Source organism: Pelodiscus sinensis, chromosome 14 (genome assembly GCF_049634645.1).
Source record: "Pelodiscus sinensis isolate JC-2024 chromosome 14, ASM4963464v1, whole genome shotgun sequence".
Taxonomy (NCBI): domain Eukaryota; kingdom Metazoa; phylum Chordata; order Testudines; family Trionychidae; genus Pelodiscus; species Pelodiscus sinensis.
This window is the reverse complement of record NC_134724.1, coordinates 29,821,023-29,834,115: the sequence shown is the minus strand read 5'-3', so window position 1 is coordinate 29,834,115 and position 13,093 is coordinate 29,821,023. Positions and strand designations below refer to the sequence as shown.

The 13,093-nt window shown below is 47.0% G+C and overlaps 1 protein-coding gene across 5 annotated transcripts in view; it reads right to left on the bottom strand.

The window, feature by feature from the left end:
* Positions 1-8,510: 8,510 nt before the first annotated feature.
* The window catches only part of LIPC (lipase C, hepatic type), an 88,089-nt gene continuing 83,506 nt past the window's right edge, over positions 8,511-13,093 (bottom strand). For all 5 annotated transcript variants that reach the window (XM_025190032.2, XM_025190040.2, XM_006112462.4 and 2 more), the window contains one exon: positions 8,511-9,498. In XM_025190032.2, coding sequence (XP_025045817.1) covers positions 9,387-9,498 — 112 coding nt within the window. In that variant the 3' untranslated portion in view covers positions 8,511-9,386. The remainder of the gene's footprint in view (positions 9,499-13,093) is intronic.

Sequence of the window (13,093 nt, the reverse complement as noted above, 5' to 3'; positions counted from 1 at the left end):
AAATACTGGCTCAGGTATATAGATACCTTGGACACTAATCCTAAAATCATCTGTTTATAGTTAATTCTCCCTGGTGGCTTTTCTGGCTAATTTGTTCCTTAATATGGGTGCTTGACAGACCCAAACAAGTGGGCTGACACACTCTAATGGAGGGCAGAGATGCAGCGGGCTGGGTAAATAATATTCTCTTCCCCAAATAAATTCCCGGAGACTGCTGCCAAGCAATTAAGGCAGGCAGACACCTGAGGTTAGTTAATAGTTGCCTGAAGGAGCAGGCTAATCAAACACCTGTAGCCAATTAAAGCCTGGTTGTGGGCGGGGGAGGAATGAAAATGACAGACTGGATGGAGGAAGTGGGGTACCGAACAGGAGAGTGTTATTGGGAGGGATCTTTTGGGTAAGTGCCCAGGGAAAAAGCTGCTAGGTTAGAAGTGAAAACAACCCTATCTGTTGCTGCTGCTGCCTTAGGGTTCCTGGGCCAGAACCTGGAGTTGTCGGTAGGCTTGGGTTTTCCCCCAAACCTCCCCCATGCCAACACAGAGATTGCCCCTGAAAAGGGAGACTAGAACTATAGAGGGGTTTTCACCCTAAAACCATGAACTAGCCTCTGCTGAGTGTGGCTCTGTAAGCTGTGATCCCTGCCTCTAGTAAAGGGAAAGAGGTCATGTGGAGGGCCACAGCAAGACTCTGAGGTAAACACTACCCGCCAGTGGGCCACAGCTGGAGCTTTGCTACAGTGCCTTTCATCATAGGAAGTAGTAAAATGTCTGTGATTTCAGCTTGGTACAGGTATGTCTGTTCTTGCCTTGGTCCTTTGCTCTAAAAGCAAGAGCAGTTCTGTATCCTCTGAGTATAAACATTAATCCAGCATTCATGGAAGCTAGAAGGAATACTGGATGCCTTTAATTATCATAACTTTCTGCTTTGATAGAAGCAAGTCCTAAACAAATGGATATGAGGCACATCAGACTTAGTGCTCAGTATCCTCACAAACAGCTTTATCAACCACTGCTGGAATGGCTCTGTAGCCCAGTTACACCAGCCACTGCTGAAATGGCTCATGCAGCTGACCCTGGGGATCACCTGAGTGGTAGACCTGTGGGTGATGGGAGCAGCCACAGCTCAGCAGGTCTAAGCAACAGTTTCAGGGAAGTTAGAGCAGCAGCTGGTCCTGGGGCTCCTTACCAGAGGTGGCCAGAACAGACACGGGGCCCTCAAGGCTGCTCCGCCCCCCTCCCCCCCCCCCCAGGGTTCAGCCAGGAGTATATATTATACAAGTCTTAGGTCATGGACAAGAAACAAGCTATGACTTTTAGTAAAAATACCCAAGATTAAATTGTAGCCTTAATCGTGGTGCAGAGGCAGAATGGAAGGCAGAGTATGATCCTTCCACTGTCAGCAATGACTGGCCAAACCACAGTTTAGTGCAGGGGGGGCACTTTATGAACTTTGGTTCATGGTTGCATGCTAGCTCCACCTCTTCCCCCCCCCCCCCCCACCCGCCCCAGAAGGGTCAGAGCCTCAGATGGAAGGGGCAGTTCCCTCTGAGCACCATGTGCCCCTGGTGGGGGGGGGGGGGAGACTTCAAAGGCTCCCCCAAGCCACCTGGGGGCAGGGGAGTGCATGAAGACATTTCCTGTTCAAAATGGCTAGTGGCTCCCTCTAGGGGCTGCACATCCCTGGTAGGAGAGGGAGCTGCCTTTGATCATCAAATGACTTTGTGCTCTTTCCTCACCCCCAAGTCTCGGGTTGGCCTAGGGCGGGGGATCAGTAGGGTGGCTGCAGGCTGGATCAAATGGCTTGGCAGGTTGGATACAAGGTACTTGGGGTAACAGTTTCAAAAGTGATTAAATCCCATTTTTTTCAAACGTAAGCATGGGTTGTGTACCCTGTTGGGGTTATGTGCACCACAGGGATGTGATTTCCAAAGCACCCTGCTTGGAGGCAGATTTCCCTCTGGCCCAACTGTTCCATGGCACCAGGCCCAAACTCAGAAGAACTCCATATCTGCTGTGCTATGCAGTGGGAGCCTGGAGGGCATCATGGGATGGGAGCTGAGAGCCCAAGATACCTTGGGAACTGTAGTTCCTTGGCCTGGTCCCTGCCTAAGGAACTGGCCTCAGAGCAGGGAGGGGACTACATTTCCCAGCATTCCCTGGGCTGCTAGCAACAGAAAAGGGAGGGGGAGTGAGTGGGGAAAGCTGAGAGCCTTACACAGCACTTGCTGTGAGTGGTGAGCTGACTTCTAAAAGGGCGTGGTGCGATGAATGGGGAATATGTGTGCACAGGAGAGAAGGAGGCTTTGGTCCACATCTCACCCTCAGAAGCCTTCACCAGATTGGATTAGGGACTCTAGTGGCATCTGTTTGCCACCCCTCACCATAGGCGTGCACAGCACATTTCATTAGGGTGTGCACCCAAAGAATTTTTTTTAAATGTACGTCTGGCTCCTCCCCGCCCCCCTCCCAGCCAGTATTTTTTCCCAGGGTGGGCTCTGAGCAGCGGGCCCCCACCATATGGGAGCTCCTGAGCCCGGCCACCAGCAGCCCAGCTCGGGGCCGAGCCCAGCGTGCACGGAGCGGCTGCTGCAGCTCTGCCTCCAGTGTGGCGTGGCCCGGTCAGTGGCGAGACCCTGGGCTGCGGAGCCCCGGCACTGAGGGGGCAGCTCTAGGGCTCAGGGCGCACGATGGGCCACCGGGGAGCAGGTGGGCGAGTGGTCCTGGTGAGGCAGGGAGCCTGGCCGGCCCTTCCCCCTTTGAGCAGCTCCACTCTGCCGTCTCCAGAGCCACACTGGGGACGGTGGCTGGCAGTGGGGCTATGTCTAGACTGGCATGATTTTCCGCAAATGCTTTTAACGGAAAAGTTTTTCTGTTAAAAGCATTTGCAAAAAAGAGCATCTAGATTGGCACAGACGCTTTTGCGCAAAAGCATTTTTTGCGGAAAAGCGTCCATGCCAATCTAGATGCAGTTTTGCGCAAGAAAGCCCCGATCGCCATTTTCACCATCGGGGCTTTTTTGTGCAAAACAGTTTTTAGCTGTCTACACTGGCCCTCTTGTGCAAATACATTTGCACAAGAGGGCTTTTTCCCGAACGGGTGCAGCATAGTATTTGCGCAAGAACACTGACAATCTTACATGAGATCGTCGGTGTTCTTGCGCAAATTCAAGCGGCCATTGTAGAGAGTTGGCAAGTTTTTCCGCAAAAGCAATTGAATGAATGCTGCTCAGCTGGGCCCCGGCGGGGGAGCAAGCGGAGGCAAGTGGCCGTTTGGGGTCCGTGAGGAGCACGGGACCCCAAACAGCTGCTTGCCGCCGCTTGCTTCCCCTCTGGGGCCTAGCTGAGTGGCGCTCACGCTGAGCTGCTCAGCTGGGCCCCAGACAGAGGGAAAGGGGGGCGGGGCGCTGAGTGCTGTCATATGTCACTGCCCCCCCTTCCCCTCCTGCCGTGGCGCTGAGTGCTATGCCCCTCAGCCGGACCCCAGCGGGGGAGAGGAAGGAGGGGCGGTGATGTACAAGCGTCCGCCTGTACACGAGGAGGAGGCAGCGGCAAGGCACTGGAACAGGACAGTCCTGCAGGGTGGGGCGGGTCCGAGCTGTGCACAGAGGTGGGGCAGCCACAGTGGGGGTGGAGCGGCCAAAGCTGCGTGCCCCCAGAAACCTGTCCCCACTGGCAAGCCCCAATGGGAGCTGCCTACGGGTTCTGCAGGGGGCGGGGGAGCAGAACTTTTTCGCAGCACCCCGAGTTCCACTTCACGGAACCTCAGAGTTCCACGGAGCACCATTTGGGAAACATTGCCTTAGAGGATGTGCAGATATATGTGCCTCGGATGTGGTGGCTTATGTGGTTAACTCCTGTGATGGTGTCACTAATATAGATGTGTAGACAGATTTGGCAGTGTGGTTGGTCCCTAGGTGAATGTATCTGAGGTGTGATGAGTGGCTGCTGGGAAGGATTTGCTTCCAGTTATGGGGTTTTTGTAGGAGAGGATCAGCCTGTCTCCCAAGGCCTGTGAGATTGAGGGATCGTTTTCCAGGAGAGGTTGTGGATTATCAATGATGTGCTGGAGGGTTTAAGCTGGGGGCTGTAGGTGATGACCAATCATGTTCTGTTATTTTCTGGATCCAGATATCCTCCAATCACACAAATTGAAAATTGTCCCACTTTATTGCAGTTCTGTAACCATGCAGGAATAAATCCTGTGTTCCATGCACATCCAATATTCCTACTAAATTCAGAAGTGCCTGCCTTTGTAGCCATAGTACAGTATCTGGTATTTTCAGCCCTTGTAATTTAAACAGGTTTAATTTAGTAATTGGCCTCTGCCTTTTAGAAAAAGATAAGTGCTGCATGAGGTGTTGATTATTCACTAGGTAATGTGAAACCCTCCTATTACCATAATAAACCAGTGCAGCATAAAATGCACTTTGCTCCTGTGAAAAGATTCGCTTCAGCAGGCTTTGAGCGGAACTGGTTATACACGGGGTAATTCCTCTGTCTCCGCAGGATCCCATGCTCCTAGAGGAGGGGGATAGTGTGAACTGGTTGCAGAGCTGCTGCTCAGGGATTTGGGAATCCAGACTCCAAAATCATTCCAGCTGCACTTTCTGCATGACTGTGCTAGCTAAATGGTGTGTGGGAATTGGGGGCCCCTGATACAGGTGATGGGCATCTCAGGTACTTGGCCAGAGAGAAGCACTGAACTTCAGAGTCTGCAGCTGCTTCAGGCCAGCACTGAGGATTTAGAGTCCCAAGTGCCGCCTTTGCAAGGTTCAAGCCTGCTCAGCCTTGGAATTGCCACTCTCCTGTGGCTAGTAACTGCAGTTGTCCAACCCTGGCCTCTGGCAATTAGACCCACAGCTCTAGCCGGAGATGCTGCGGGTGGCTCTGAGTACCTGGGTCCATTAAGCTAGGAGCAGATGAAGAAACTGGAGTTATCCTCAAGGAACAGTGGTCACCAATAGGAAAGGGAACGGGGGGCAGGGGAAGAAGCCTCAGCAGGCTGGGGAACATGTCCAAGGTAAAAGGGAAACCAACATGGGGAGAGGTGGTGGTGACCAGCTACTAGACTAGCGTGTAGATGGGAAATGAAGTAGAAAGGTAGGTGACTTCAGGTTCTTAGGAGGTAATTGCTCATTGGAGGAAATAGTGTTTGCAAATGGCTCAAATGGCAGGATGGCTGCTAGGGAAGGGATTTGTCAGAACTGATCAGATAGCTTCTGGCTGTGGGACTTTGCTGAGCTGAGACCAGGGCCACATACAGTGACTGGTGAAATAGGGTGGTCCTGGAGACGTGGCTATAGAATGTCTGGATAAGGAAGGAGCTAAAATCTGAGGGGACATTTCCCCAATCACTATGTCACTTGCTCACTGTGGACACTGGTAAACCCCCGTGGGTGTACAGCACAATGAGAGAACCTGGGAGCTGAGGAAGCTGTGTACAGCAGTATATACAAGCTTTTAAGGGTGTGTGATCAAAATGAAAAATGCCTCAGACTCAATACCAGGCATACTATAGTTCTGTCACACCAGGCTCACACTCAGAAGGGCGTGATACACACTACATGGGAGCCCACAAATACATTTGGCACCCGGGACCACAAAATGTTAGTGGCCCTAATGCTGCTACGCACTGGTCTGTGTAGACCCTGCTGCGTGCACTGAAAGTTCCTTCCCTAGCACTATGTGAAAGTTTGAGAACCCCATTGCTACAAAATCATCCACTATGTCCTGCATGTTGCTCTGAGGCACAGTCCTTTGTAGCAGGCTGCAATTGATGGCCCAGCCCATGTGGATTTTGCAATTCCAAATTGCTTCTGGCCTGTCGGGAATCACTCGTGGATTGCAAACTTCCACCCAGCAATTGCCACTCACTCCTCTACCTCGGAGAAGCTCTCTTTTTGGTGTGGCTGTGCTGCAGGGTTGGGGCAAGCTCCGCAGACATTTCCAGGAATGTGGCTTTGTGCATCAAAGTTCTGCAGCCAATGCTCATCATCCCCTACCTGCATAACGACGCAATCCCACCAATCTGTGCTTGTCCTGAGCCCAGAATTGTCACTTCACCCTTCACAGCTGCTCTGTGAATCCCAACAACACCCTTGAATTGTTCCAATGTTCCACTGCAAATTGGCCTCCACGGAATTGTTGTGTTCCCAGTGGCTCCTCTGGTAGCTCTGTGAAAACTGGAGGATCAGGCACATTGTGCTCACAATGCTCCTTCTAATAATGGAGAGTTGTGCAGGTTCCATGCTTCTCACAGCAATAGCAGAGACAGGAGTTTGAGGGGCTTTTGAAAAGAGGCCTGACGCATTACGGGATGCAGATAAAATTATGGGACAGAGAAAGCTGCGTCGTGGGTTGTTGAAACCTTGTTCCCAGTCACCCTTGCACAACTTGTTTACCCTCATGAGCCACTGAAAGCCCTTTCCAAAATACCTAGGCTGCGTTTACACTGCAGGGTTTTTGTGCAAGAAGTCGTTTGAGGAAAAATTCTTGTGCACACCTCAAAGAGCATTGCTTTTGTGCAAGAGAGCGTCCACACTGCATGGATGGTCTTGCGCAAGAAAGCTCAGAATGGCCATCAGAGCATCTGTACTTTTTCGGATAGGCTCTATTTGCACTAGAAACCCCTGCAGAGTGTCCACACATGCCTTTTTGTGCAACAGCTATCGTGCAAAAAGGAGTTATGTCTCGTAGAAGGAGGTTTACCTACACCGCAAAAAGCCCTCTGTTCTGCTGTTTTATTGTTGATTTACTTGCACAAAAGTGCACTTGAGGTGTGGACACTTCACAGGTTTCTGCACAAAAACCCTGCAGTGTAGACGTAGCCCTAGTATTCGGTGATAGCAAGTTGAAGAGGTACCCATAGTACACTGTTCTCTGTCTCCATGCAAGTTCTGGTAGTGAGGACATACACTGCTGACCCAAAGACTGTAGGGTAGACACACAAAAGCAATTTATTTACTGTTATACCCATGTAACTTAAGTCTACTTGACTTAGTAGTGTGGACACTCTTAGTAATTGCTCCTTAATTTTAAAGATTGATATGTTTGCCTAAATTGTTGATTTCCCACATCTTTCAATATCCTCACTTTCCTCCTGACTTATAATTTCTGTGCATTTTTAATTAAAAATTCTAATTTTGGGTGTAATATGGCTTGTTTCAGGCCTTGTGACTACCAAAGGCAATAAATTTTCAGTATTTGAAAATAACATTTCAGATTCTTTAAAGACTTTAATAAAATTAAACATCATAGTAGTAAAAACAAACTTTTAATGATAAATCTTGATTTGTGGCATAACCAAATGACAGATGTAGTGTCAAAATGCTATTTTTCTGTTTTCCACATGCAATCATAAGCTGCAAATAAAAATTATCTGAGAAAATATAGGGCTGACTTTTCCATATTTTCAATTGATACAGGAAATACTGGAAATGCATAATCTTGAAGTTTCAGAAGTCTCTGAAAGTAATGAAGAGGGCTGAAGTTTTACAAATTTAATTTGTAAATCATGTTAGTCTACGGTGTGACAATATTAATCTAAAACACAACTTTAAAGTGAAAAAGATTTAAATGCAGAAGTTCACTGAACATTACTCCTGGGGAAATCATGTGCAAAGCAGGTTTTTGCAAAAACTAACATGCATGCATAATTTTCTCTCCCTCCCCCGCCATGGGCTGCAGAGGTGCTAGCTGCCACAAGAAGTGGCAGAGCCCAGCTCACACACAAAAGATACTGCTGGGGGAGCAGGAGTGAGGGAGCTAAAGGGTTCCTGGCAGTTGCAGATCCCAGCATGCTTTGGGGGAATGAGTCAACAATGCACAGGAAGTGCTGTGTAAACCTGGGATGAAGCATCAGGCTCTTTTTTCTCTCTGGGTCTCTGGGCTCTGGGGCAGGAGGGGCCATCTCTGAACTGGGTGGCATGGCTGGGTTCTGGATGGAGAGAAATGTAGGTATCTGGGCAAAGGGGATCCCATGGCTTGGCCCTGAGGGGAGGAGATGTGGATATTTTGGAAAGGTGTGTGGGGGGGGGGGGGGCCTGTGGCTGGGTTCTGGGGGGGAGGAGACGCAGGTATATTGGAAAGAGGAGGGTCCCCGTGACTTGGTTCTGGGGGGAGGGGATGTAAGGATTTTGGAGGGGAGGTGTCCCATGACTGGGTTCTGGGAGGAAGGAGGCTCAGATGTATTGGGAAGAGGCCCCGTGGCTTGGCTCTGGAAGAGTGGGGAGGGGGGGGAAGAGAAACCGTAACTGGACTGTCATAGAAATTTCTTTTAACTCTCTATTCCTAGGGGAAATTTTGTGTCTGTATTGTGAGACAGACAGACTTGCTGACAGGTATTTTGAAATAAATTACCAAAATAATCGAAAAGGATCTTATTATGTAATGTTATTTTGCCAAAACTTGCAGAATTGTAAAATACTGTGCGCAGAATTGTTACGTTTTTGGCACAGAATGCCCCCAGGAGTACAACATGGCTGTGTAAATAGGGCCATCGGCTGGAATGTGCTTTTGTACACTAAGCATTTTTTTCAAGCAAATTTTGTTTTAAATATTTGTCACTGCATTGACTCGCAAAGCACTTGCCAACAGAATAAAGTTTAATGAAACACATTATTAAAGGTACAATTATTTGGCTCATAACACTCTATGTTCTTTTGGGTATCAGACAAGAAGGATGAGCCTGTCACCTTCATAACTCCTTAGCTCTTGAATGTTAGCATGTTATTCTGTTTGAAAAACTCATACAAATTTTCTGTAGGTGAGAGAATTTTCTCTTCAATAAGATCATTTTTGCCATAAGCGATTTAAGCATCAAGTTCATTAGTAAGTAATTCAACTATGCTTTAGCTGAGGGTATTCAGATTTGAGCCAAAAAAACCTGTCAATTTTTTTATCTCAGTGAACTACTTGTTTTGTGGCTAATACAATTGTTTTCTACCTTGCAGTTAGCAAACTGTTGTTGTTCCAAGTTGTCTAGTTGGAAACCAAGTTGTTTTTTAAAGAGAGTCAGTTTTTTAAATATGCGCAGTGTTCAGTGGCAGCTTTTAGGAAGAGCCTTTTGAAGTAACTATGTTTGCATTTCCATTGAGAAGATTTTATTTTTCCACCTTTCAAGGAAATTTAGATCTAAACATATGATATTGACTAAGAAATCGCAAACTGGTCCGTTTGGGAACAACTTTAAGGACAAACAAAATGCCTTTTTCAGGATACTGGTGTATCCCAAAAATAAAATACAATTTTGATTTATGTCTTTCCTCTGGAACTGTCACAGTATACATAAATTTTTGTTTAACTTAGTACATTTAAAATGCTGGCACTATTTTACTAGGTGTGTATGCTTTTACTTATTCTTGATAGGCAGCTTTTTCATATTCTTTGTTCATCTGAATTTTCTCTTTAGTCTCCGAGAGCTGTTTGCACATCTCACGAAAGTTTTCTCTTGGGCGGGATGCAGGTGCACGTTGTCAACACTTTGAGAACAAAATGTCATTCTAAATAGAAAACACAAAAAATAAGTTACCTTTTTGGAACATTTCTTTGTGTAAATGTTCTGTTTCCTATCGTATTCTTGACTTCAATTCCATTTTCTGCTTTTTAAAAATAAGTCACCCAATTGTTTTCAACTGTGTTTAATTATTAATGTACATCTGACAGCAAGGTATTTAGAGAAGGGGAGTAGGTGAGTCCTAGATTATAGTTTACTGCTTCTGTATGTTTTTTTGATCTTCAATACTTAATAGTCTCAAAAGGGTAGCCCTGTTAGTCTGTAACTAAAAAACTTAAACAATGAAAGGTCCTATCTATATATTTTTAGGTTAGTTTCTAAGGTGTTACAGGACCATTCATTGTTGAAGTTTTTTTCCATAGTTACTGTCAGTTCTCATGAGTCTTGTCTTCATTAGGAAAAATTCCCCTTTGTTATTACATTCATTTTAGCTCTTTCTGCCACTATCTGTGGTGGCATGTGAGCAAAGGCAGGATGCTGATGGCCACTAGTGGGTTAAACCACGTCAGTTATATCTTTTATGATAGTTAGAGAATAAGGTGTTTAAAAACGATCCATCAGTAGCTGCCTGGACCCTACCCTAGTGTTTTCCCACTCTTGCTATCACGTGTGATTCTGAAATGTTAAAAGCAATAGATGGAAATGTTAGTGAAAAGATCTTTGAAGAAATACAGCCATAATAACTTCTTGAGGTTGTAAGGATGAGGTCTCAAAGGCAGATGCTCATCCTTGAATGCCCTTCCTTTGCTCTTTAAGGGTACATCTAGACAGCAGCACTATTTCAGGATACATTCAGTATCCCAAAATAGCATTTTCCACATCTTAACAGCACACTCGTTATTTTGAAATGCAGTCGAAATAACGGGCTTTCTATTCCAACATCCTGGTAAACCTTGTTCTATGGGGTTTAAAGAACTTGTCAGAATAGCAATCTATTTTGAAAGTTGGTGTTATGTAGACAGTGCCAAATTTCAAAATAGACTATCCTGAGCTAGTGCTGCTTGTAGATGCACCCTAAGAAGCAGTATTGAAATAGCATCCACTGAAACATGTCCCCATCTTCCACACAAAGGGGAAATCTGGCACTTGAAAGCATTGCAAACAAATGTTTCAAATTATTAAAATGGGGAAAATGTAATATGAAAACAGTCAACAGTTTGTTAAAGTGTCTGGGAAGGTGGAAGATTAATCAAAACATATGGGTTGTGTTTCCCTGTATTTTAAAGTCTAAAATTCCCAATATGCTAATGATTAATTTCATGCAGTTTGGTCTCCCCAAGGCAGTTTTAATAAATTATTTAAAATACACACCCACATTACTTTCAAAGGAATAATTCCCCTTGATATTGCTTGTGCTTCCTTTCAGAAACACCTAGTAAGCTTTCACTCACCCCAAAGCTGTTTCAGAAACAGCATTATTTAAGATCCCCTGAACTTCCAGATTTCATAGCAAGAGAACAGCACCTCATCAGCACCTATTAAAACATTCTCAGTGCCAACATCCAATTCCATTTACAGAAAATAATGCCAGAGGTCATTGGGTATTTAAACACCAAGTTTTGTGGTGCTAACCCACACAGCCATATCTGCTTCAGAGATCCTCCGGAAAAGGGCTTTATTCCGGAGGATCGTGCCAGCACAATTCTCCCCAGCACATCTGAGAGGTGGGGGGTGGGCTGCTGCCGTGAAGCAGCCCCTGTCTGCTGGGGATCTCAGCAGGAAGTTGAGATCCCCACACACAGGGGCTGCTGCCAGCTGTGCAGGTAGTCCAGCTCAGTCCATGCTTGTGCCAGGTGTGGGACCAAATCCTACTGCAGCTCTGCAATTTGAAAAGCAGTAGGAGCGGGGCAGCAAGCCCCCATGGCTCCTAACGTCCTTTTAAATTGCAGAGCTGCAGCAGTGTTTGGTCCTGCCCCCAGCACGAGCCGGGAATGAGCCAGGCTGCCTATTGACCAATCGAGTAGTTAAATGCCCACCTCTTAACATCCTTAATTCTGTATACATTTTTTAAACTATCAAAGCTCTGGATGAATCATATCTCTGTCATGCCCAGTGCATCTTACTCTTTAATTTGATCCCACAGCTACTTAGCTAAGTCAATACTGAACTGGGTCATTATCATTTTCATACCAACATGAGATGCCCTAAACTCAGGATTAATACTTTGACAGAATCAAGCTGGAGATACTGTTCTGGGAGGAGGAAAATATTTATAAAATAAATGCTTTGAGTTAAAGCAAAAGGAACAGAACATATTGGTCAGGAAAATGTTTATATGACTTTTTTCCTTCAGGTTGGAAGCACTCAGCCTAATTTCTCTTTCAAATTCACACCATAGAATTATCACTCTGCAGGTAGTAAGGGTATCCTCAATCTGCAATAGATTTTATTGGCAGTCTTTCACGATCTCTAGGGAGCAAGGTCACTATCATTGTGCCTTCTGGGTTTTCACCCATCTGCAAAGTAGGACAATTTGTTTGTTCTCACTTAACCTTAGTTAAAATGGCTAGTTCTCTAAGGCTATGTCTAGACTGCAAGCCTCTTTCGAAAGTATCTTTCGAAAAAGCCTCTTTCGAAAGAGCGCGTCTAGACTACAATACACGGATAGGAAAATCAATCCACTTTTTCGAAAAAGAGCGTCCTGACTGCTGGACGCTCTTTCAAAATTAAAAGCCACCCGGAACCGCTTCTGCCAGGCCATGGGGGCAGCATTTCCTTCCGGGTGCTGCTGCCTGCCCTTTGCAGAGACGCGTGGTTAAAGGGACGCCCCTGAACACCCATTGCTCTGCTTCTGCAGCTGCCTTTGCTGTCCCTCTAGGAGGTAAGCAAGGCATTGCAGTGCTGGTTTGGAGTGCTCAGCTTCCTGGGACACCCCAGCAGGTTTTTTGTGTGGAGGCTTTTCTGTTTTAGTCCCATTTTTTTGGCATGGAGCCAGAGCTGCCCCTGGGCAGGCGATGGCCCCACGCCATCATACTGCAAGTGTTGCTGCATCTGCATGACACAGTCATGAGGCTACTTCCCCATCTGGACCCAGACCAAAGGTACGAAGGGATCGTCCGTCATGCAGCCCCACTGCCCTTGCCTCCAAACTTCTTTGTGGACAGGCATTTTTGGAGGCTTGACACCAGCTCTGACTGGTGGGACCGGCTCGTTATGCAGCTCTGGGATGACCAAGAGTGGCTACGCAACTTCCGGATGCGAAAGACCACTTTCCAGGAGCTGTGTACCTGGCTCACCCCTGCTCTGCAACGGCAAGACACCCACCTGCGGCCCGCTATCCCCGTGGAAAAGAGGGTCGCCATTGCCCTCTGGAAGCTGGCAACCCCCAACAGCTACTGCTCCGTGGGACACCAATTTGGAGTGGGCAGGTCTACTGTTGGATACATCCTGATGGAGGTAAGTCATTGTCTGGGGACAGTCACAGTTTGGGGTGGGGGGAAGGGAGACTGTCAGGAAGGGCAAAGTGGAGTGTGAGTGGGAAGGAGCTCCTCCACTCACCCTGAATTGTTGGGGGGGGAGTTCTGAGGAGGGGATTCCTGGGGTGTTTGAGAGGGAAGGTGGGTGGTGGGTTCTCCTCCTAA